The sequence below is a fragment of the Canis lupus genome, chromosome 5 (genome assembly GCF_048164855.1).
Source record: "Canis lupus baileyi chromosome 5, mCanLup2.hap1, whole genome shotgun sequence".
NCBI classification, from domain to species: Eukaryota; Metazoa; Chordata; class Mammalia; order Carnivora; family Canidae; genus Canis; species Canis lupus.
The window spans coordinates 37,194,883-37,220,004 of record NC_132842.1 but is presented as its reverse complement, the minus strand read 5'-3'; the positions used below and the strand labels follow the sequence as shown (position 1 = coordinate 37,220,004).

The window sequence follows — 25,122 nt, the reverse complement described above, 5'->3', positions numbered from 1 at the left end:
AGCACCTGGACATTTCTCTCCCTTTCCTTTCTCCTGGGCAGGAATGAGAGAGTTTTGACAGCGATGACAGAAAGAGCTGAGATGGATGAGGTGGAACGTTTCCAGCCATTGTTGGATGGATTAAAAAGTGGGACCTCCATTGCACTCAAGGCAAGTATATCCTCTGAAACTGGGCCCAAGAATAAAATTCAAGATGGAAGGACTTAGGTTCGTTTGACTTTTTAATAGAACACATGGAATAGTTCCCAGCTATAGGCATACCTTGAAGATACTGCAGGTTTGCTTCCAGAACACTACAATAAAACAAATATCTTAGTAAAGTGAGTTAAATGAATTCTTTGGTTTCCCAGTTTCATGCATGTAAAGTTATGTTTACTCTATACTGTAGTCATGTGTGCTGTAGTATTATGTCTACAACAACACTCTACCTACCTTAATTACTTTGCTTAAAAATGTAACTATCATACAGGCTTTCAGCAAGTCATAATCACTGATTACAGATTACCATAACAAATAAAATAATGAAAAAGTTTTAAATACTCTGAGAATTACCAAAATATGACACAGAAACAAGAAGTAAGCAAGTGCTATTGGAAAATCAGCACTAGGGGCAGCCTGGGTCGCTCAGCAGTTTAGTGCCACCTTCAGCCCAGGGTCTGATCCTGGAGACCCGGCATCCAGTCCCACGTCAGGCTCCCTGCATGGAGCCTGCTTCTCCCTCTGCCTGTGTCTCTGCCTTTCTTTCTCTCTCTGTCTCTCTCTCTCTCAATCTCTCATGAATAAATAAATAAAATCTTAAAAAAAGGGAAAATCAGCACTGATAAATTTGCTTGACATGGGGTTGCCACAGACCTTCAGTTAGTAGGAAAAATGCACTACATAGAGCAGTGCAATAAAGTGAAGCGCACAATGAAACAAATTTTGCCTGTATATATTTCAGGATTTGTTCTGAAGGGAAGATGATTATCCTTCTCTCCAAGAAGGCAAAGAAAAAGCAGCTTTCCTTATTTTGAGATGGGGGAAAGGGCATGCTATGTATTTATATGCTAGGAAAGCCAAGGCCAAGAACAAAGTATACCATCAAATCCTTGGAATCATTTAGACCTCTAAGCTCTCCAGACCTGGGTTCAAATGAGGTCTTACTGCTCTAGCAGAAAGTTCTTGTAGTTTTGTAATACATCTTCTTTTTTTTTTTTTAATATTTTATTTATTTATTTATTCATGAGAGACACAGAGACACAGAGAGATAGAGAGATGCAGAGACATAGGCAGAGGGAGAAGCAGGCTCCGTGCAGGGAGCCCGACGTGGGACTCAATCCCGGATCTCCAGAATCAGCCCCTGGGCTGAAGGTGGCACTAAACCACTGGGCCACCCAGGCTGCCCCTGTACTACATCTTCTACATTACATTACAATCAGTACGCACGTAAAGAAAATGGAATCTGGATCTCTAGGAATCTACAATGACATACTGCTGAATTTTCTCACTTTAGGTGGGCTGCCTACAGCTGATCAATGCTCTCATCACACCAGCAGAAGAACTTGACTTCCGAGTTCACATTCGAAGTGAACTGATGCGCCTGGGGCTGCATCAGGTGTTGCAGGTGAGATTCAGCTCTTTGTTAGGACAGCCACACTGTGTCCTGCTTGCTCTGATAGTCCTGTCATTTCTGGTGTAACTTCAGCTTTCAATTTAAGAACCAGGCTGAAAGGCTTGGGTTTCTAGCCAGCATAGGACACTTCTGGGTTCCCTGACTTGTACTTTTGTCATTGACAGGACCTTCGAGAAATTGAAAATGATGATATGAGAGTGCAACTAAATGTGTTTGATGAACAAGGAGAAGAAGATTCCTATGACCTAAAGGGACGGCTAGATGACATTCGAATGGAGATGGAATATCCTTTTTATGGACTGGGTTCAAGACATATGAGACATTCAGTGTAGATCCCTGAGGACTCAGAACAGGGCATCAGCCTGTGTATCTTCTCAGTAGGTAAGGCAGATGTCTTTTGATTGCAGTCGGCTTTATTTACCTCAACTTGAAGCAGAGAATTGAGGAAAGTGATCTGAGTATTCCTCAGCATGGAAGTAACTATCAAAATGAGCATGAACCTCCTAGAACATGAGATCTTAGCTTACTAAAGTATAGAGCTAGCCTTTGGAGAACATGTACAAGTCGGGGAGTGGGCTTGTAATTTGCTTTCTTCTCAGTGTCCCTGAGACTGACAGAGGGAGTAGTTTGGCTGCATATTGCTATTTGACACAAGTGACTTGTAGGCAGTTTTCTTTTCTGCCTACTGCTTTATCTTCAAGCCAAGTACTGGCAATCCTCTTATCTCCATGTATAGTACACCCAACTCACCAGTCCTTTGGCCTGAGGAAGTTTATGGAACTAAAAATTTTGGGTAATGTTTATAAGAGAAATGACTGTTAGAAGTGGCATTTTGTGACTTTTGCCAAGAGTAGGGCAATCCACCTATTAAACATGGTTTCTAAAAAATATGCTTTCCTTAGCCTCTTCCTCTTTTCCACTGACTTCAGTGATGTCTTCCAGATTCTCTTAAACACAGTGAAAGATTCAAAGGCAGAGCCACACTTCCTGTCCATCCTGCAGCACTTGCTCTTGGTCCGAAATGACTATGAGGCCAGGTAAGATGGTATACTTGTGAGAAGTATTGAATTTGAACCTAAGTAGAGAGAGCAAAATCCTTAAATTCAAAGACTGTCTCTAAAGGGGAAAAAAGGGACAAAGACAAGGATTACAGTTTATTTTTAGTCACATATAAAAGGAGCAGTTGTCCTTTTAATCTGACTGAATGGCATCCTTATGGAAGTGATCAGAATGTATAAGGTAAAATGTCCTTCGTTTTTTGAAGAGGGGAGGTAAGGTGGAGTAAAGATGATAATCAAGGGAGGTACCATATAAGGTTCTTTCAGGTTGCCTAGCACTAGAGATTCAGCAGCTAGCTATCACAGAAAGGATCAAGTCTGACTTTTAGATGGGAAATGATTGGCACCAGATGGTAGATGGCAACAAGTTTTGATTATCTGAAGTAGATGGAATAGCTGTTGTAGAAGTGGGAGTTTCCTAGCATGGCAGCAGACTTCTGTTAGTTTTATGAGAAGGTCTTTTAGGGAACACTTCTCAGGTCCCTCTGTTATGAAAGCAGTCAACTTTTCCTAATCCTGAATGCTTCTGAAAATTATATTTTGGTTTTCCTCTAATAACCTTGTTCTCTTCCTTCCATAGACCTCAGTACTATAGGTTGATTGAAGAATGTATTTCTCAGATAGTTTTGCATAAGAATGGGGCTGATCCTGACTTCAAGTGCCGACACCTCCAGATTGATATTGAGGGGTTGATTGGTAAGTATATTCTTCTGTCTGGCTCCTTAAAACCATACTCTACCTTCCATTTTTTTTTTATCTTCCAGTGAAATTTTTAGAGAAGATATCTTTCTAGTTTCCAGGTATTTCTGTTTTTATCTTTAGGTGTTAACCAACATCTATACTAGGAATATAGAGAGAGTTACTGCAAGGGCTATTATTTTTAGGTAATGAGGCATAGTTATCTGTGAAGAAAGGGCTTTGTTAGGGTGGCAGAGCCCGGTAATTGCGTAAAACTTAAACCTTTATTCTCAGAGATTCAGTATTGAACTATGAGAAAGTTTAGGGAGCCCATGGAATTGTGGATATAATTGGTTTAGTGTTGGTTTAGTGTTTCATAAATGTAAAAATTTACCCCCGCTCACACATCACCCCACTTTTTGAAGGGACTTTACCTGTTATCTTTGCCTCCTGCTGGTCTCGGATATTCTTAAGTACCCCTTGTGGGCACTCTCCCGGCCACCCAGCATGGTAGCCTTACTGCATAAAAGGCACTCAGAAATTGCATGTTGAACTAAAGATTTATTTCTTTGCTTACTGCAGAACATTTTAAGAAGGATAATACAAATAAGGAAATGGACAAAAGACTGCCCTTTTGTTATATTGAAGGGGTGTAGGTAGTGAGGGAAAGACGAGAGGATAGTAGCTTCACTTACTGACGACTTCTTTTCAGATCAAATGATTGATAAAACAAAGGTGGAGAAATCTGAAGCCAAAGCTACAGAGCTGGAAAAAAAGGTATGTGTGAGAGATCAAAAACATTGAGGCCTTTCTTTCTTTCTGCCTTTCCTTTCTTTTACTTTTTAAGGATTATGATTTTTTTCTGACATGTAAAACTGTTACCTGTGATATTTTGCAGGCATTCAGCACCCAGTAGCAGTTCCTAGGGGAAACCTTTCTGGTGTAGCTTAGTCACTGGAGAAACTAATATGGATATGATACTGAGGAGTTAGTAGTGTACAGTTCTTGAGCCCCTGGGTAGGACAAGAATGACAGATGACTCTTACGTATAACAGTGACAGCTCTTGCAGTTTTGCTGGCATCTCAGGCTTCTTATCTCTAAAACAGGGACAGGTTCTTTTTTTTTCCCCTCTTCATTTGTTAAGGACTTCCATTGTGGTTGATAGGGTTTTGCTCCTAGAGGCTGGGATTGTACACCATAGCTGCTCTGGTTTAAATGTCTTAACAATGTTAAATTTCTTTAAAATTTTAGGTTTATTTGTTGGGCTTTTTTTTGTCCCTCCCCAACCCCCCCCCCTTTTTTTTAACAGAGAGTATTGTGTGTTTGTGTGTGTGTGTGTGCGCGCGCGTAACTGCAGGATGGGGGTGGGGAAGGGAGCAAAGGGAGAGGAAGAGAATGTTAGTATATGTGCTGCCTAAGGGAGTGTGAGAGGGAGAGAATCTTTAAATATTTTTTATTTATTCATGAGAGACACACAGAGAGAGAGAGAGAGAGAGAGAGAGAGAGGCAGAGACACAGGTAGAGGGAGAAGCAGGCTCCATGCAGGGAGCCTGATGTGGGACTCGATCCCGGGACTCCAGGACCACGCCCTGGGCCGAAGGCAGGCTCTAAACTGCTGAGCCACCCAGGGATCCCCTAGAGGGAGAGAATCTTAAGTGTACTCTGCGATGAGCACAGAGCCCAAGGTAGGGCTCAATCTCATAATCCTGAGATCATGACCTGAGCTGAAATTAAGAGTGGGATGCTTGACCAACTAAGCCACTCAGGCATCCCTGTTTGTTTTTTAATTGAAATACAGTTGACACACAATGTTATGTTAGTTTTAGGGGCATAACATAGTGATTTGACCAACTCTGTACATTATGCTGTTCTCTCCACGAGTGTAGCTACCATCTGTCACCATACAACACTCTTATGATACCATTCACTGTATTCCCTGTGCCATACCTTCTGCTCTCCATCACCTATTTTACCCATCTCCCACCCCCTTTCCCTCAGGTAAATACCTCTTTGTTCTCTGTATTTGTCAGTTCATTTCTGCTTTTTTTGTTCATTTATTTTGTTATTTATTTATTTACTCATGAGAGACCAAGAGAGGCAGAGACATAGGCAGAGAGAGATGCAGGCTCCATGTAGGGAGCCCGATGTTGGACTCAATCCCAGGACTCCAGGATCAGGCAGGCACTCAACCACTGAGCCACCCAGGTGTCCTCCCATTGTTTTGTTTTTTAGATTCCACGTTTAAGTGAAATCATACAGTATTTGTCTTAGGTTGTTTTTATTTGTTTTTTTTTTGGGGGGGGGTAGTTTTTATTTGTTAATCTAACTCCCCAAATTAGAAAGACTTGTAGAAATGATCCCCAGTTCCCCCTTCTTTAACTTGATTTTAAGGTCAAAATTACGGTGGTCTTTTCCCCCAGGCATTTCCTGGGAAACTGAGCTCCTTAAAGAATTAGAACAAAGCAAAGAATTTTGGGGAGTAACATTGTTTCTTGCTGGAATGGGGAGCTCACTAGGGGCCTGATTCTTTTCTGCTTTAGCTGGACTCAGAGTTAACAGCCCGACATGAGCTACAGGTAGAAATGAAGAAGATGGAAAGTGACTTTGAGCAGAAGCTCCAGGATCTTCAGGGAGAAAAGGATGCCTTGGATTCTGAAAAGCAGCAGATTGCTACAGAGAAGCAGGACTTGGAAGCAGAGGTGTCTCAGCTCACAGGAGAGGTAATGTCTGAGCAGGCAAGGCAGAGTGACCTCCATGCCATCAGCAGCCTCATGACAGGCCTGTCTTACAGCAGGAGTCAGTTATCTTACTCCGGGAGAGGGTTTGACTACCAGTAGGTGATCTAGTTAGATGATGCTTATTTTAAAAATCATTTACTTTATTTTATTTTATTTTAATTTATTTTATTTTATTTATTTTATTTATTTTATTTTATTTTATTTTATTTTATTTTATTTTATTTTATTTTATTTTATTTTATTTTATTTTATTTTATTTTATTTTATTTTATTTTATTTCAAAACATACGATAGAAAATTTGGGAAAGATGAGCAATACGGAGAATAAAAGAAGTCACAGTAATACCCAGAAATGAAACTAATAGTTGTCTCATAAATTCAGGAGTAAAATCCAAAAAAACTCTTCGTATGTTTGCTAATTTTCTCTTATTTTAGCTGTTTCTGAACAGATTAATGTTCACACTCTCTTTGCAGTTAATATGATTTAAATGATCTAATGATCTGTGGTATCTGATATCTTGATCATTTATGTGGTTATTTCTTTAGAATAATTGATTTACTTGAACTTTGCTTTTTCTAATTAAAGGGACAATTTCACATAAAGGTTGAAGTTGCCTTTTTAATGCAAAGCATGCCAAACTAAGAACATGAAGACTTGAGTTCTAGTTTTGGGTCTGCCACTAGATATCTGTGTGACTTTGGGGGAATCATTTCATCTGTCAGACTCCTTTTAGTGTCTTCATGTGTAAAATGAGAACTCTGGACTAAGTAGTTTTTTAGGTCCTTCCCAAGCCCAGTAGACCCTGATGTGGAGTGAGGAATAATACTTCCATTGATGTTGTTCCTCTAGGTTGCTAAGCTGTCCAAGGAACTGGAAGATGCCAAGAAAGAAGTGGCTTCTCTCTCTGCTGCAGTTACTGCTGTGGCCCCTCCTAGCAATGCTACTATTGCCCCCACTCCTGGCATTGTTATTCCACCTCCAGCCCCTCCTTTACCAGGGGAGCCTAGCATACCCCCCCCAGCTCCTCTTCCTGGAGATGATACCATTCCTCCTCCACCACCTCCCTTTTCTTTGCCTGGGGGTGTTGGTATCCCTCCACCCCCTCCTTTGCCTGGGGATGGTAGCATCTCCCTACCCCCTCTGCCTGGGGGTGCTGGCATCCCCCCACCCCCTCCTTTGCCTGGGGATGCTAGTATCCCCCCACCTCCTCCTTTGCCTGGGAGTACTAGCATCCCCCCACCTCCTCCTCTGCCTGGGAGTACTGACATCCCCCCACCTCCTCCTTTGCCTGGGAGTACTGGCATCCCCCCACCTCCTCCTTTGCCCGGGAGTACTGGCATCCCCCCACCTCCTCCTTTGCCTGGAGGAGCAGGCATGCCACCACCTCCTCCTCCTCCTCTTCCTGGTGGTCCTGGAATCCCTCCACCCCCTCCATTTCCTGGAGGTCCTGGAATTCCTCCACCTCCTCCTGGAATGGGTATGCCTCCACCTCCGCCTTTTGGATTTGGAGTTCCTGTAGCCCCAGTTCTGCCATTTGGATTAACCCCAAAGAAGCTTTATAAGCCAGAGGTGCAACTCCGAAGGCCAAACTGGTCCAAGGTGAGAATTTCTCTCCATTTTTTCCTCAATAGGTAGTAAGAAACCAATTCAGTTTCCTATTTTGTATTTTGTGCCCAGGTAGGCTTCCCCCCCTTTTTTTTTCTTACAGATTTTATTTATTTATTCATGAGAGACACAGGGAAAGAGAGAGGCAGAGACATAGGCAGAGGGAGAAGCAGGCTCCATGCAGGGAGCCTCATGTTCCAGGACTCAATCCCGGGACTCCAGGATTACACCCTGCGCCGAAGGCAGGCACTAAACCACTGAGCCACCTAGGGATTGAAGGGCTTCCCTTTCTTAGGGCTAGCATCTGTCTTTCTCAGGTTCCACTCACGCTTATGTTCCTTCAGCACATATTAGGCATCTTCTGTATGCCAGACATCACTTTGAAGAATTCTTTGGGCCCTATACTCTGCTACAAAAGCTAAACAAATCCTTAAGTTAATGTTTTGGTCTTTCTTTCTCAGGGTATGAGAACCCTGCCATAGTAACAGAGAATTTGACAACAGTCATTTCATCAGTCTGCAAGCTGCTGATAGTAGTGCTGATCTGAAAATGGTGGATTTATGGATACACCCTGCTATCTCACTCCCCTATAAATGAGCTAAATGAGAGGATATGTTTGCATGGCACAGTATTGTCCCCACTATGTAATTGAGGCCCCTGTGATTCTGCATCACCCTTCTGCTTCCAGAAACCAAGTTAAAGGAGCTGAGGGATTTATTTATAAATTGAACAAATTTGTCATAGTTAGCCAAATTGATGGGAAAAAATGTTGTAGAACAAGGAAAGATGTAAAATAAAGCCTCGATTTTTCTAAAACTAGAGGATTTGAGGTTAGAAGGAGGGTAAGTAGCATAATTGGATCTAGCTCTTGAATAACACCAATAAAAAAAGTGGAAGCACTGTGTCTTGACCTTACCACAAAGAGTGCAGCTCTTCTGTGTCTCACATTAATCTTCCCCTAGTGAGACAATGCTGAGAACCATCACTCCCCTTTTTTGCATCTTAGTCAGTTTTCTAGGATGGAAAGTACAAGGCTCAGCTTAGTAACTCTGAACACCCTGCCTGTATCTACAGTTTGTTGCTGAGGACTTGTCCCAGGACTGCTTCTGGACAAAGGTGAAGGAGGACCGCTTTGAGAACAATGAACTTTTCGCCAAACTTACTCTTACCTTTTCTGCCCAGACCAAGAGTGAGTACCTTCCTCTTCCGTGCACAGGTCCAGTATAGGACTTAGAATATCCTTTAGGTGGATCTCCCATTCCATTCCTTTCCCTGGGTGAGAGTTGAAGAGAGGTAGTTTTTCCCCTTTGGAAGAAATTCAGATATTTTTGGATCCCAGGGATGCTGGGGTTGGGAAAGAAAACTGTTGCATTTTGTTATTTTTCTTTCCCATTTTTTTTGCATGTAGGTATTTTTTTTTTTTTTGTCATTATAACATGTTGGGGAATGAGAGTAAGGTGACAGGAAGCTTATTAGGGGGCCCATTTTGATAATACTCTTGAACTGATTCTGGTCCTGTCTTTAAGGTACCATCCCAGACCTACAAACTTAATTAATAAGGGTTGGGCCAGTCTTTAACAGGTTAGGTGATTGAGTGACTGTCTACAATAACAACCATATGTGATGCTTTTTCTTTCTTACATTTCTTTCCAATATCTGATGCTTTCCTCTTCCTGGCCCTTTGCTCCTCCAGCTTCAAAAGGTAAGAATACAGAAGAGCCTATTAATTGGGTATCGTGAACATTAGACAAAAGATGTAACAGATGTAAAGGAATTTCTTAGAAAACTGAGTTGAGATAGAGGATTGATTTATTTTCTGCCCCCCCCCCCCCTTTTTTAAAGAGTCCAGAAGGACCAGTAACTGTGATATTAACTGACAGCATAGACAGTTGTTTTAAGTTTAGGTCAAAGCTGCCATATACTTGCTACATTCTGTAGCATGTTTGAATTGAATAGGTAGCTTGCCCAAGGTTAAATGACCAAATCCAGGGATCTTGTCTTCTGGTCCATGTGTGTGGGGTTTTTTTTGTTTTTTTGTGTTTTTTTTTTTTGGTATAAATTTTTGCTTTTCTTTTTCACCTTCATATCTTCCCGTTTGCTCTAGAAGAGCTGATCTGTTTTGCCCTCTTCTTTCTTCACTTCCTAATTCTTGTGGTTTTGTGCTATCTTGTGACAGGGCACTTGTAGTTATTTCCTTGAGGGATACAGTATTTGAATTTAATGACATTCGTAGCATAATCATTTTGTATTTCCATCTTACAGTGTCTCTTCGTTTCCTTAGAGGTATATTATGACCCTAGTGATGAAAATTAAGTGCAACTTTTGAGCATTTCCCCCTCTTCTCTCTGCCTTCTCCCCACCCCCAGTAAATAAACATTTATTCTTTTTTTTCCTTAAGTGAACTGATGGAACCAGGCTGCACTTTGTTCTCTTACGGAGCCTAACATTGCTAGGTGCCTTTGGTGGCCTCTAATTATGTGTGTGTATCTGAGAGTGTAAGATCGCTGTACCCAGGTGTGATCTCTTGCCCTTCACTCAGCGCAAAGTGGCCTTGTACTCTAGAAGCACTGTCATCTTCTGAACTAAAGCTCAGTCAAGAGGATTACTTCTACCTGTTTAGTGAAAAATACTGTGATAATGACCACTTAGGCTATTCTTGTATATCAGTGAAGACTAGTTGACCGAGAAACTCAAAATCAAATGACTTCCTAATTTGTAAGTTCACAAAATATACACCTACGTTGGCCTGTGGCATAAGGCCCTTTCTCTGAGCATCTCTGTCCTCTGAGCATCACTGCACACTCACACTGGGCAGCCCTATTCCTCCTGCCTGTCACCCCCTTCTTCTGTACATTTGCATTACTAGGGATTATAGTTAGGTGGTTTGCAGTTTCATGCTCTTCCTTGGCATTTTATTCGCACTGTGAATTGATAGTGTTTTAAAAATACCCAAGAAGACCATATCTCTTTCGTCATTTTTAGCAGTGTAACCAGATTTCTTTTTTTTAAGATTTTAGTTATTTATTCTTGAGAGACACAGAGAGAGAGAGAGAGAGACAGAGAGAGAGATTGAGGCAGAGACACAGGCAGAGGGAGAAGCAGGCTCCATGCAGGGAGCCTGACGTGGGACTCAATCCCAGGACTCGAGGATCACGCCTTGGGCCGAAGGCAGGCGTTGAGCCACCCAGGAATCCCAAGTAACCAGATTTTTTAATGTTCCTTCAGCTCTCAGATTCTGCCCTGGAAACTACTTTCTTTTCATGGAAGGTTCTAACTTTCTACCAGCCTTGGCTCCCCCCTCTAATTATTCTTAGAAAACTCTGTGTATTACTCTGATTTTAAAAAATGAATGTGAATTAGTCATTTTAATTTAGTGGAATACTGATCTTCAGGTAGTAATCTGCACTACTAGATTGCTGCTGTTGTGATGGAGGAAATTTCTAGCTTGTCTTTATCTTTTGCTTCAGTTAGCACTTTGAGGTGTTAAATTGACACTCTAATTTCTTCCTCTTTTCATTAGGACACACTAGGGGATGTGTTCTTGAAAATTACTAAATCATGAGCAGTTTCCCACACATTCTAAATCTTAATGATTTTAAAGAAATGCCTGGGAGAGGTTTGTTTTTTTTCCCTGTCAAATATAATCCTGAGTATTTGTTTACCTGTTTCTGACCTACTTGCAGCACTCAGCACATCAGAACTTGCCTGCTGCTTGTCGCCCTTGCTACGTCTATATTTTCATTCATTTCCTCCCGAAAAAGAACTACCTCCCCCTTTTAAAAATTATTTCTTCTTTGGATTTTTAATATTTTACCGACTTTAATGCTACCTGTTTTACTTTTTTTCTTCTCTCTACCTGCTTTCTTTTCCTTTGAGTCAGTGTGTTAATCTGTGGTGGTACAAGAGGTGTTTGAATGTTGGGGCTTATTGAACGTGTCTCTTGGGAACAAAATGGTTGTCTTAAATACCATACACAGAGGCCTCAGGTAGCAGCCAGAAGTGCTGTGTAGGGACCTGATGCCATGTGTAATTACCACTGTAATCGTGGTAGCTAATTTGCCTTTGTCTTTCCTAATGCAGTTTTGAACTTCCTTCTCTTGGTGTTCAGGCTGGCAAACTCAGTGCAGACTTCCCAAGTAACCCCTTTGCTCACAACATACCCAAAAACACTTAAGTAAAAAAGTAAACACTTAAGTAAAAAAAACTTTGAGTTTCTTAAAGCTTTTATCAGGTAGAGAAATTCAAGTTCTAGCAACTTCAGAGGTGAGCACTCAGAAGACCCACATCTCCTCAATATGAAAGCAAGGTTTCTTTTGTTCCTGGTACTTTAAACATGACCAGTATAAAATTTCAGGAGATCTTCATCCTTAATTGTTTTTCAAGTAAGTAACCAATTTCAGTTACTAAGTCTCTTATTCATACTCTTAATATTGATGATATAATTAAATGATAGTAAATCATTTAATTTTACCATTCCATAAGTATTCTGTCCTTCAGATAAAGAATTAGAGATACAGCGTGAATAACTTTTACAAGGCTATATAATAGGTGCCACAACCAGGATTCAGACCATGCATGGAGTGTGTGATTCCAGAGTCCTTACTCCAGCCCTCTGCTTCCCAGAAGCATATGTCCCTGTCCTGAAAACTTTTGGAAGCTTAGACCCAGACAGAAGATGAAAAAAGAGGATATGCTGGCTTTTGCAACCACTTCATTCAGGCACTTCTTAGTACCTGGCAGTGACTCTTAGTACAAGAAAGGAACAGCAGATTAGGGAAAGTAGGTGAGATGCTGGATATTTAGAGGTGAGAAAGAGGAGACATATTCTGATTCTAGTATATTCAATTATAGCAAAACGAATCTAGTTGGAGAAATAAGACCTGCTTATGTAGTACAGTGAAAGTCTTACTTAGATGATTACAAGCCAGTAGTTCCCAGGCTTGATGAGGAAGTTATTTGGACACTAGGTTTTCATAACATTGCATTATTTCCTCTCTTACTTGCCAAATACAAGTGTCTATTATTTGTTAGATATGGCTGTATTCCTTATGTTTTACTGATAGCCAAAACTTCCTGTATACCTACTCCAGGAATGGACATTAAAGAAAATACCCACCTCATACTTTACATCTGCCTCCTGTAATCAAGGGTCTCTTGCTCCTGCATCATTATGGTTCAGGAAGATGTGAGCCTTTTTACTAAGAGAAGAGCCCAGAATGAGGAACCAGTCCTCAGATGTATACTACAGATTCTCTTACACTTTTTTCTCTCTTAAGGATTAGTCTCTTGTTTTTGAACTCTGGTCTTCCCATATTAATCATGAATTTACTCAGTTTATTCCTTGCCAGGGAATATTTTGAATTCAGACTTGATGGGCAGTACTATAAAACTTCTGGTTCTTTTCATTTTTTCACCCTCCTTTTGGTGATCAGCAAGGAACCTTTTATCATAATGTCTTTGTTGTCTCTCTTGAATTCCTTGGGAACATGTTAATTTTTTTTTTTTTTTTCAGTCTTTTCCTAGGGAGCATTTTCTTCACTGCGGTGACCTCCGGTCATTATTTCTTTGAATAAGATAACTAGTTTTTCATTCAGCTTTCCTTACTCCCTTGTGTTGATGACATGATCTCATGAAAAGTAGTATCTCTTGAAACTGTGTGAGAAGTGGTAACTGTTGTCCTGAGTACAGTGGCAGTTTCCTTTTTAGGTTTATTCCTTGCTTCCAAAAACCTTTTGGGCTCATGAGATCCATAAGCTAATTACGCTGAGTAGGTGCACATTGGACAACATGTAGTGTTAGACCCCCTCTCCCTGTTAAAGTGTGAGGTACATTATGGAAACTGAATCAGAACAGTTCTCCAAGTTGTTTTCAGCAGTGATTCAGAAAGAACTGGCTAAAATAAAAAATAAGGTATTGACCAAGAGCTTAGAATTTTATAAACAATAACAGTATTCTAGTTAGGATTTGACTGTGCGTCAGGTTCCCAAGATTTGTGCTATTGTCCCACAAGTCAGAACTATTGGCAACAGCCGTCTTTTGCTCTCCCAGAACTTTCTTGGTTCAGGCTTTAAGAGGAACCTGTGGTGGGGAAGCAATCCCTTCTTTCCCCCTAGATTGTGAAAGGTCTTTTTCCCGTGATCCTCTCTGTCTACTAGGTGGCACTCCGTCAATTGGATCTTTATCAGGAAATGTCCAAGTGAATCTCTTTAGTTCCTTCAACTTTAACTCCTAGAAACAAGACTTTGTAACCCCTAGAAACAAGACTCAGCATGCTCTACATTATTCAGTGAGTCTTTTGACAGAAAGATGTCTGCTCCTTCAGTTCCTTAGTGTATAGGATTCAGTTCCTCTCAAGTGTATAGGATTAGGACCCAAGGTGCTATTCAAGAGAATATTTGTTGGGATTGTTGTCTTTTTTTTTTTTTTAAGATATCTATTTGAGAGAGAGCACGAGCCAGGGAGTGGAGGGGAAAGGGCATAGGGAGAGGGAGAAGCCACCTGGGTGCCCCGAGATTGTTGTCTTTTAATTAATTTTCTTGGTTCTAAGTAGGATCAGACTGTTAGTGCAAAGTACTTGGGAAGTTCCATAATATCAGATGATACATGCTTGTGATTTAGAAAACCTAAATCTGGGGTGCCTGGGTGGCTCAGTCAGTTAAGCATCTGACTCTTGATTTTGGCTCAGATCATGATCTCAGGGTCATGAGATCCAGATGCCCAGCATGGAGCTTACTTAAGATTCTCCCTCTTCCTTTCCCTGTGCCCTTCTCTCCCCATCTCCTCACGTATACTTTCTTCCTTTCTCTCTAAAAAAAAATAATAATAATTAAAATTAAAAACTTAAATCACAAATGTGCAGTTATGAGGAGCCCTGCACATTTGTGTTGTCCTCTCCCCATCATCAGGGGTATAAAAAATAACCTAAACTATCCCTTTCACATACCCTCTCTACTCCCAACCTTTCTATCACTATTTGCCTTGAATTCACTGTATCTAATATTAGGCTATTTATCTTGGTTTATATTACTCCCCATAAGAGCCCCAGACCTCCAGGTCACCCTCTCCTATACTTGAATTCCCGTATGGGTCTCTGTGTATCCTATTCGGTCTCCTCCTCTGATCCTACTTGAGTGCCTGAAACCCATTCTCTATCCTCTGGAATTCTGTGGTCCATTACTAGCAAAATCTCCTATGACATCAACCCACCTTGTTGCTCTAATAGAGACCTGTCTTTCCCTCAGCATTACTTTTCTTCTCGCTCTCTCATGCAGTGGACTTGGGCTGGTGTAGATGTCCTCTTTGTTGTTTGTCATGATGCCTTCTTTTCAACATGTGCAAAAAATACACTAAAAATATAAAATTAAAAAATCTTCACCTTGCATTGGAGTTACCATGGTTAACATACTTTACACCTGCATGTGTTATTCTAATAAAGGAACAGGCAAAATCCTCTTCTCTTTGTAGTTCAGGTGGGGAAATGTGGGAAATTTTCATAGAGCCTTACTGGAAACTTAAGAGGATTTAAAGATAAAACTACAGAAATATGAGAGTATACACATATCTTTTTTTATTTTTTAAGATTTTGTTTATTCATGAGAGACACAAAGAGAGGCAGAGATATAGGCAGAGGGAACAGTTGGCTACACATGGGGAGCCCAGATGCAAGACTCGATTCTGGGACTCCAGGGTCATGCCTTGAGCTGAAGGCAGACGCTTAACCACTGAGCCTCCCAGGCGTCCCAGTATACACATATCTTAATGTAATCTTTGTAATCCCAAGTGGTAGATACTGTTCTGCATTTTGTTTGACATGGCTCAGCATCTCTTAATATCATTACATACAGATAAACCTCATTATTTCTAATGGATAGTTGTATTCTTTTTTTTTTTTTTTTAAAGTTTTATTTATTTTGGAGAGAGACAGAGTGAGCATAGAGGAGAAGGGAAGAGGAAAATAGAATCTCAAGCAGACTCTCCACCAAGTGTGGAGCCCGAGGGAAGAGCTTGATCGGAAGACCGTGAGATCATGACCTGAGCTGAAATTGAGCCAGTTGCTTAACCTAGCTGAGCCACCCAGGTGCCGCCCTGATGGATAATTGTGTTTTATCAAATGCATAATATAAATTTATACAGTTGATCCCTTACTGAGAAGTTACCAGTTTTTTATATTATAAGCAGTGCTGCAGGAAAAATCATATTTATCTCTGTATTCTTGCATTTCTGCACGGTATATTCTTAGAAACAAAATTTCTGGACCTACATTGCTGGGTATAGGATTGTACCAATTTCCCCTTCCATCAAAAATAAGAAATTACTTATTGTAACATCTGATAGGGGAAACTGATGGTTTGTTTTAATCTGACCACTAATGAGATTGCACCAGAAATTTTCCTTCGTACCTTGATTCCTCATCTGTAAAATGAGACAGATTAACCTAAAGATACCTCTCAATTTGAAACTTCTGGTCTTATTATATATATATTTTTCTTTTTGCTTGCATAAGCTTTCTTTGGTTTTATTTAGTCATCATCTCAAACTCCTTTGATTGTTTGCTAAAATATACCTCTTGTATTAGTTTTCTTTGTTTTGCTCTGAGTTTCATTCTTTTTCCCTGCACTGAGGTGTCTGTCATTAGAAATTGCTGCTTGTTTACAACTAGTATTTGGGGGTATAGAGCTATACTAATGCAAAACTGTAGAACTTTTGCATGAAGGTTGCAGTTTTAGTTTCCACAGAAGACTTACTGGTGGGGATTTAGGGAGGGTGTCATCAGATAAAGATAATTAAACTTTAATTCCTTCTAAACTGGGGGAATTTGATATATCTGCAGTGTGCACTTTCTCCTTTTCGCCACCAGATGGCACATGGATCTCTTCTGTTTTAGATGTGTCATTGTTACGTAGGGGAATGATACAGTCATGTTAGAGAGTGACCGCCTCTGTTGTTTTCCAATACAAACTGCTTGGTATGCTGCCCTCTATCTGTCAGGAAATTCCTTTGGAGGACTCATCAGTAAAATAAAGACAGAAAGCCGAAGCTTGCTATTCTGCAAAAGGATCTTTTCCCCTTGCAGCTAGTATCTTTAATAGGAGCAACATTTGTGTTTTTTGGAGGACACAGAGGCTGGAGAATGTTTTCATTTTTGTTTTAGTCTGATAACTTCATGAAAGCATAGCCTTCCTTTTAGCCTTCATGAAAGCATAGCCTTTCTATTTAGCTTAAATAGAAAATTATTTTTTACCAGCTTGGTAGTTCATTATATACATATTTGTAACCCCATGATATTCATATTCTTAATCCCATCTCTGTCTCTACTGAATAGCTACTTGAAGCACGTAACAGAACTAACAGCTAATTATATACTTATAACTTCCCAGAGACAGTATACTGAATTTATTTCCTTGAAAGAATTCCCCAGACCTACCTTGGGTAGAGTTTGCTGGTGCAGAAAGGCTTTTATTGTCAACCCTTTTGTATCATTTGTTAACTCCTAATTATCCCAAGTTAATCCCAGTTTTAGAGCCTCTATTCAGACTTGTGTGTGCCTGTGGTACCCAAGTATCATCCAACATTACCTGCTGAATTTCAGATTTGATATCTGACAAAATGTCCTTTTAAATGGCCTTGTCTGAGGCTTCAACCAAACATAAGGTATCACTATTGTCTAAACTTCTCTGTCATCTTACACTTAGTCCCTACATTTTTTTTTAAGAAAAATTTTTTTAAAAATTTATTTATTTTATTCAGAGAGAGAAAGAGAGAGAGACTGAGAGGCAGAGACACAGGCAGAGGGAGAAGCAGGCTCCATGCAGGGAGCCCGACATGGGACTTGATCCCAGGTCTCCAGGATCACACCTCAGGCTACAGGCGGTGCCAGACCGCTGCGCCACCGGGGCTGCCCAGTCCCTACATTTACATGTCTGTTTCTATTGCTAATTTCCAACTTTAGTGTAAGGATTGCATAAGGAGCTTGTTTTGCTAGTTCTGTTTTTTTTATTATTATTATTATTTATGTATTTGAGAGAGACAGAAAGAGCACAAGTGGAAAGGAGAGGGAGAAGCAGGCTCCCCGCAGAAAGCCCAATGTGGGGCTCCCTCCCAGGACCCTGGGATCATGCCCTGAGCTGAAGGTAGATGCTTAACCAACTGAGCTACCCAGGCACCTCAGGAGCTTAAAGGTATAGATGTAATGTAACTCTTGTTCTTGCTTACCATGCAGAGTAGGGATCGGAAATGTGTTGAGGAGGAGGAATGGGATCTCTAGGAAATGTCAAGAGTAGAGCTGGACTTTGGGATAAGCAGGAGAGTGGGTGATCCAGTGCTCCTAGACTGCTACTTGCTGGAGCCCAAAGCATCTGCCTCAAGGGAGCAGCACTGTTCTCAGCATCATCCCTCATATGCTTCAGGAATTAATTTTCTGCAATTATGGTACTAGTTTTCCTGTAAACATAAGGTTATAGACCAGTTTTCAGGGAGTACTCACGATGTCTCCACCATAGGATGATTCCTCTGGGGCTTTTTGCTTCTCTGTTACCTGTTTTATTCTGCATAAGTAATCTAGGTGGGCAGCCCTGGTGGTGCAGCAGTTTAGCGTCGCCTGTGGCACGGGTTGTGATCCCAGAGACCCGGGATCGAGTCCCGTGTCGGGCTCCCTGCATGGAACCTGCTTCTCCCTCTGCCTGTGTCTCTGCCTCTCTCTTTCTCTCTCTCCTCTCTGTGTATTCTCATGAATAAATAAATAAAATCTTTAAGAAAAAATAAAGTAATATTCCTTTTTTTGAAATGGTAGTTGCAAAAACTTAGCATGCCTGTGTATCCTCTCATTCTCCCTATTTTCCCTGCAAACTCTTTTATGTAATAAATGATTGAAGACACCAACTCTAAATGTATAGCATTTCCTCCTGGAGCCTTCCAGCCATTGTGGTCAAGAGAAGAGAGACTTGGAAAGTTCTGGTCTGAGCCCTTCCAGACATTTAACAATTCTGGAGCATTATATTCATGAGCAGGAGCAGAGCTTTGTATCACTAGCATAGAGGAGCTACTCCAGAGAGGGATATGGTCTTTAAAGGAAAGGGATGACCTACCTCATTTTTTTCTTGCTTCCTTCTCAGTTTTTGCTCTGGAGATAACTGCTCCAGAACTTAGTACACTCTAACTGTACTGTTTTAGAATTCCGGCACATTGCCTTTCAGAGCAACTTGAAAGAATGCTCAGGAGGACACAGTGCTAGGCAGGAAAAGCTGGAAACTATTATGTACAACCCTTATTGCAATTGTGTTTACAGAAAAAAATGCAGAAGTAAAAGATTAGAAGGGAATATACCTTATTCCCTAAAGAATACTATAGCAATTATAGTATTGCTAGTATGGTATAGTATATGCTATAGTATGCTAATATAGTATGGTGCTAGATTTCTTTCAATTTCTCTATAACGTGGTCATCTTATTTTTTATTTATTTATTTTTTTAACTAGGAAGAACAGAAGGGTTAAGAAAGTTTGCCAGCTTGAAAAAGGTCTTTAGGGGCACCTGGTAGGTTCAGTCAGTTAGGCGTTTACTTTCAGCTCAGGTTGTGATCTCACAGTCCTGGGATAGGGCTCCACATCAGACTCTGCTCCACCTGGGGAGCCTGCTTCTCCCTCTGCCTCTGCCTTCCTCCCTCTCATGAATAAATGAATAAAATCTTTTTTTTAAATGGTGGTGTGTTTCAAAGTGTTTGGACTTAAGAAATGAATATTTACAAAGCAGAATGCTAATATCCAGCTCTACAGGATAGGTAACAATATCTGTGCTTCATTCTGTGTTATACTCTTAGCCTGCTTATCTTTGAAAAATCAGGTTCCAATTTTAAAAGCTTTTAAGAGTTCTTCTGTAACATCATCCCTCTGGGTGAGGGAACCCCAGTTATACAACAGAAGGGCACTGGTAGCCCTATGTATGTATGCAAGATAGGATGGAATCTTTCCTCCTTCCTGAGATCCTACAGTAATCTGAACTAGGTTTTTAGAGTCTTATCCTTTCCTTTGCTATCTGTTAGATTAGAAGTGAGATGTTATGTGTGTGTGTGTTTAAAATTCCTCTTGGAAAGAACTGCTGAAATTCTTCAAAGAAAAGTGCCCCCCTTTCTTCTGCTTCCATTCTTACTCTGCTTGCATTTTTCTTTTCAGCCACGGGGTGTGCGCAGTTGAGCTATTTTGGCTCAGGTTCCACATTGTGAGGTCAGAGACTAGGGATTGGAGGAGAATATCAGGTGACTTTCAGTAACTGATGACGGTGCTGTCCTCATTCCCCACCCCTCTTCCCGCCCCCCTCCTGCTTTCTCCACCCTTTCCTGGCTTCCACCTTAGGAACAAAGAAAGGGAAAAAAACAGCAATATGACGAAGGAAACCAGCTGCTGCCATGGCAGACTCAGGCTGGGGGCTGGGTATTTATTGCATGTGTTCTCTTTGTTAGTTTCTTACCCTGTTATTTCGCCTCCCAGGACCCTGACTAAAATGGAGGGTGTTTCAAGGATTCTTTGTTACAGAAAATACCTTAGAAATGTGCAGTTTACTCAGGATTTAGATGAGACACAGCAGAGATTAAAACTGTTACACGCACCTAGAAAAAGATGAAGGTATTTTGCCTTCTCAGTCTGATTCAAGAATATCTGTTTGATATCAGATGCTGTGAGTGGTAGGAGCTCTTTATCTGTTCTTTCCAGTCATTGTAACAGTGCTGCCTAATAGGTGGTATCTTCATTTTATAACTGAGAAATTGAAAGTACAGAATTAATTTGTCTTTTGTTTATTAATATTTCTTAGCAAGTCAATACCAGGCCAGGTTTTGACCCCTGATCTGTTAGATTTAGAAACTAGCATTTAGGGGAAGGCAGGCCTGTTCAGAGGTGCCTGCTTCTAGGGACTGCTATGGTACTAGGCCAGCACTTTGCTTTTCACCAGTGCCCTGTCCTGATTTCTTCAACAAATAAATCTCAAGGGAAAAATGAGATGGAGGGGAACTTACACATTAAAAGAGAATTTAAAAATATGTCAGCCAGTTGCAGTGTGTGGATCTTAGTTATATTCTGATGGCTTTCTTTTAAGAAAGGCAGAAATTGTACACCTAGTGCCTTATTTTGATGCTTTTTCTCCTGCCCTCTAGCTTTTACTGCCCCTTGCCTATCCTTCCAGCTCACCCTCACTCCCATCCCTGACTGATCTCTTCTTGAGCACTGCTGTACTGAGTCATTGTCCTGGGTGTGCTGGGAAACTGTGTGAGACACTCTGACTTCTTGTCTAAGTGATCAAATGTTTTGAGAAGTGCCCAGATTTCTAAAAGTGCTTTTCTGCCACCCTTTCAGACTTCTACTTGCTCCCTTCTTCCTAACTCTTAGCATTTGATTTTTGTCCTTTTGGAATTGAGTTTGCCTTTGTTCATGTCTTTCAGGTTTATCCATTTCTGCCAATTTGTTCAGTCTCTCCTTAAAGCCTGCACATCCATGGTGATCTAGTTCTGTGGGACTTAGCAGCTGGGTATTTGTTTTGGCCAGGAAGTTAGTGATAGGAATCTGGTTTTTTTCTCCTATAGTGTATACTTGCAAATGGCTTTGAGGTGCTGAATTTTTCCCTCATGTATATTATAGCTGTGGGAAACATAAAGTAGAAATATTCCACATGGGCACCTTCTTAAATTAGCAGCACATGATCAGGCCTTCTTGCTGTGTCCTTTCCTCAGAATCAGAGAGCTCATGTAGAGCTTTAAGACATGGCTTATTATATGCTGGGAGGATTTGATGATTTCATAGCTATGTTACCCTCACAGAAAGTTTGTTGTTATTTCCTGGGGATCTTACCACTAAGTGTTCAGAGCTTTTAGGTAAGCTAGGCAGATCTAGAACTCTTCCCCAAAGGCTCTGTTATATCAGAACTATATTGGTATTAGAGCCCCCCCACCCTTTTTTTAACCTGTGATTCTTTGCTCACCTGTATTATATGTACTGCCTTTTATCTCTCTTCATGGAGGTTGGATAAGCTCACACATTGGTTCTGCTCCATTTAAGTGAGTAGAAGCCAGTGGTGACTTGGATCCCCAGATTTCTCAGCATGTTTCCACTTTTTCCACCTTTCTCATGTGTTCCTTCTTAGTCATAAAGTACTTGGGTTACTCAAGGGAAGTATGAGATTATGGAGGGTGTTACCTGTAGGATAGGGACAAATACCTCAGGCTTCATCTCAGGCAGAGTAAGTAATATGTGGTCCTGAGTCAGGGTGTGAGAATGAAGGTTAGGTGGAGTGGCTGTATAAAGCAGCCTGAATCTTCCAGTCCTACAGAATCTTAAAGCCCTGCACGCTCTTTTGAGCCAGGCTGTGTTCTCAACAGTATTTTCCCAAGGTCCTTTTTTCTAGCTCACTTACTCACTCCCACCTGCCATTTTTAAGAACTTAGTTTCCAGGATGTCAGGCAACTCCCTGTCCTCCATTTCCTGTTTGTGGTCTTCATTGAGAGAGGCCTACAACAGGAATTCCTGGGGAAATGATGGCTTCAGCTGTGGGACTCCGGGGGCCATTAGCTCATTACTGCAGTTGGGGAATACTGTGCTACATAGGACCTCCTTTCCATTCTGGGGGCACTTAGAAGCTGTTACTGATCAGAACTAAGCAGTCCCTGGGACTCAGGCCGCTGACTTTGTGCCTTGACTCTTTCTCTTCAGAGACTAGAAATTATCTTCCCTTCTTGTGCCTTAATCTGCTTAAATTTTAGAATTCAGCATAATCTAGATTCATGACAAAATTAGCTTGGACTCTGTAGGATGGATTATTTTAACATACCCAAAAATGAAGAAAGAGAAATAGGGTCCTTCTGTTGGACAGCAGGGGGTGCCCTTTCCCTTCACTTTATTGCCTGGCACTCCCTACTGCATTCAGCCATTTTAGACAGATTGTTTTTGCTCCCAGCTAACTCCATTTTGTGTTTGTGACGCAGGAAAAAAAAGAATTGGGCAAGGGAGGAGCCCGATTGGGGGAAGAGTGAGACAAGCAGAGATGCATCCAACAGACTCCTCTACTCAGTACTTGCTCACCAGGGACTTACCTTGCTGTAGGCTCTCTGCATCCTGAGCCACAGATGTAGCAAGTCCCCACCCTCTGAGCAAAAAAATGTAATGGTGTCTGGCTCCTGGACACCTAACAGTGACAGGGTGCTAGCTTTTTTTTTTTTTTTTTAAGATTTTATTTATTTATTCATGAGAGACAGAGAGAGAAAGAGGCAGAGACATAGGCAGAGGGAGAAACAGGCTCCATGCAGGGAGTCCGACGTGCGATTCAATCTCAGGACTCCAGGATCATGCCCTGGGCCGAAGGCAGGCGCCAAACCGCTGAGCCACCCAGGGATCCCAGGGTGCTGGCTTTTTTTTTTTTTTTTTTTTTTTTTGGTGCTGGCTTTTGAGACAGAAGGCATCTCATCCCTTCTCCCTCTCCAAGAGTCTAAATCTGAGTTCAGGTGGTTTTTTTCTTACAGAGATGGTGAGGGTGGTTTTCTCAATTATAGGATCAGTTAAGAAAAGGTACCCTTTCACTCAGTTGTCTGAGAAGAATCAGACACCCTAATGATCTCAGGGAAGCAATCTGGCTTAAAAAAGAAAAAACCCAAAACATTTATTTTGGGAAAGGTAAAAAAAACACACATTCATATGTAATACATAAATATATATATGTGTGTGAAGAGAAGAATATGAATATGTATATCACATTTGGGATTTTTTTTAAAAAGATTTTATTAATTTGAGAGACAATGCACATGCACAAGAAGGGGGAACAGCAGAGGGAGATGGAGAAGCAGACTCCCCACTTAGTGGGAGTTCTTTAATATCATCAGATATACACTCACTGTTTCTCAAATTATCTTAAAGAGTTTTATTTTGTTTTTTGTAGTTTGTTAATCCATGTCTCTGTAGGTTCCCTCTCCAGCTTGCACTGTCACACTCTTAATTTTTTATCTTGCAATTTGTTATAGGCCTAATAAACAATTGTTTATAGGCCTCCTTTCTTAGGAAAGAGGGAGGATCCCTCAGGTTGGGACTAGGAAAGTGTAGAGCCAGACTGCTCTTCATAGAGCAGTTTCCCATTTTCAGTACATCCCCCAGAAGTGATGGGAGAAGAAGTAAAGGGGAAATGCCCTGTAGCCTTCAGAGAAAGGGCTGGAATGTCTTACTCAGGGAATGACTTCTCCTAACATGATAGCTTATTACCAAAAGTCTTTAGAAAAGTTTACAGATTGCTCTGAACATAGTGGACCATGCTCTTTCCTAGGAATTAAAGGAGCACTTTTAAGCTTTGGAGTACTAGATTTATCTGCTGTATAATAGCTGATGTCCTTAGGGTGATTTCAGATCCTCAGCTTTATCTCCCAATCACTCTCCTTTTTGTTCAGTAGCAACCTTCCTCCCTGCCCAGACCTAATGAGTTAGCATTACTTCATAGACTGTCTTACAGAAAAAAAAAATCCTATGGTGTGTTGGGGACAGGCACATGTGAAAATTCTTCCATGGCTTCAGCAAGCACTGTTACCTCCCTGCTCTGCCCTTTTAAAGATTGTCTTTGAGTCTGATTTAGATGATGAGGTGAAGGCTTTTGTTTGATGGTATTTCTCTCCCTTCTGAAATATGAAATAGGTCAGTGACTGGCATAAAGCAACTGCAGAAGTCAGTCTGTTCCTTTGCTTGGAGGAAGAGCATAGGTTACAGAAGGGAAGTTGCAGTCTCAGACTTCTTGGCAAAGCTGGCAGGGCACTCGGCAAGTTGGGTCCTTAGAGACTACGTTGGCTGCCTGCCTGGTTTGGAAGCTGTAGTTCCCATTTGCACAACTGCTTAGAATCTGCTAAAGAGGTCAGGGTTGCAGCAGCTAGAGTCATGGACACTGGCACTGACATACTGTCTTACCTAAGAGTCAGCTGATAAGAGTTTCTTTTCTGCTCTTGTCAGCAAAGAGGCAGTCATTGGCTGGTAAGAGTATCCTCCTTCCCTCTCTGCTAAGGTGCTAAATGTACTCCCTTGTTTTTGTCGTGTATGAATTTCATACAATTCTACAAACTGAAATTACTCAGCTCTTGAGATAATTTTTAGTGTGAGACATGGTATGAAGCCTTAGCTGTGGGCTTCCCATCCTTGCTGTGGCAAAAATGAGAGCTGGAATCCAAGTATTGGTAAGTTTATATGTTGAGTGCTGTAATATTTGTGTACTAAATCAATACACCATTCCAGCAACAGAGTGGGAAGACTGCTAATGGGAGTATCCTATCAATTCTACATATTGATTTTTTTATCTTCATTTAAAATTTTTTTAAAGTAATCTGTGTCCAACATGAAGCTTGAACTCATGACCCCAAGATCAAGAGTCCTGTGCTCTACGAACCAAGCCAGCTAGTCACCCCTTGACTTTTTTTTTTTAATT

The 25,122-nt window shown here is 41.0% G+C and overlaps 1 protein-coding gene and 1 long non-coding RNA gene across 3 annotated transcripts in view; one reads left to right on the top strand and one right to left on the bottom strand.

Annotated features, from left to right (window-relative positions):
* Window positions 1–25,122, top strand: part of DIAPH1 (diaphanous related formin 1) — a 97,619-nt gene that overhangs the window by 41,747 nt on the left and 30,750 nt on the right. The window contains exons 9-17 of the mRNA XM_072826252.1: window positions 42–150; window positions 1,493–1,603; window positions 1,777–1,895; window positions 2,533–2,649; window positions 3,251–3,366; window positions 4,061–4,125; window positions 5,890–6,069; window positions 6,938–7,687; window positions 8,768–8,882. Coding sequence (XP_072682353.1) covers window positions 42–150; window positions 1,493–1,603; window positions 1,777–1,895; window positions 2,533–2,649; window positions 3,251–3,366; window positions 4,061–4,125; window positions 5,890–6,069; window positions 6,938–7,687; window positions 8,768–8,882 — 1,682 coding nt within the window. The remainder of the gene's footprint in view (window positions 1–41; window positions 151–1,492; window positions 1,604–1,776; window positions 1,896–2,532; window positions 2,650–3,250; window positions 3,367–4,060; window positions 4,126–5,889; window positions 6,070–6,937; window positions 7,688–8,767; window positions 8,883–25,122) is intronic.
* LOC140633549 (uncharacterized) lies at window positions 3,895–18,947 on the bottom strand. Of its 2 annotated transcripts, none has more exons than XR_012031130.1 (4): window positions 18,778–18,947; window positions 14,900–15,039; window positions 8,863–8,998; window positions 3,895–4,113 (listed from the first exon to the last, which is right to left on the bottom strand). It is a non-coding gene; the product is annotated as an uncharacterized lncRNA (long non-coding RNA). The 2 variants fall into 2 exon arrangements; XR_012031131.1 differs by having other exon boundaries at window positions 8,863–8,965; window positions 18,778–18,939.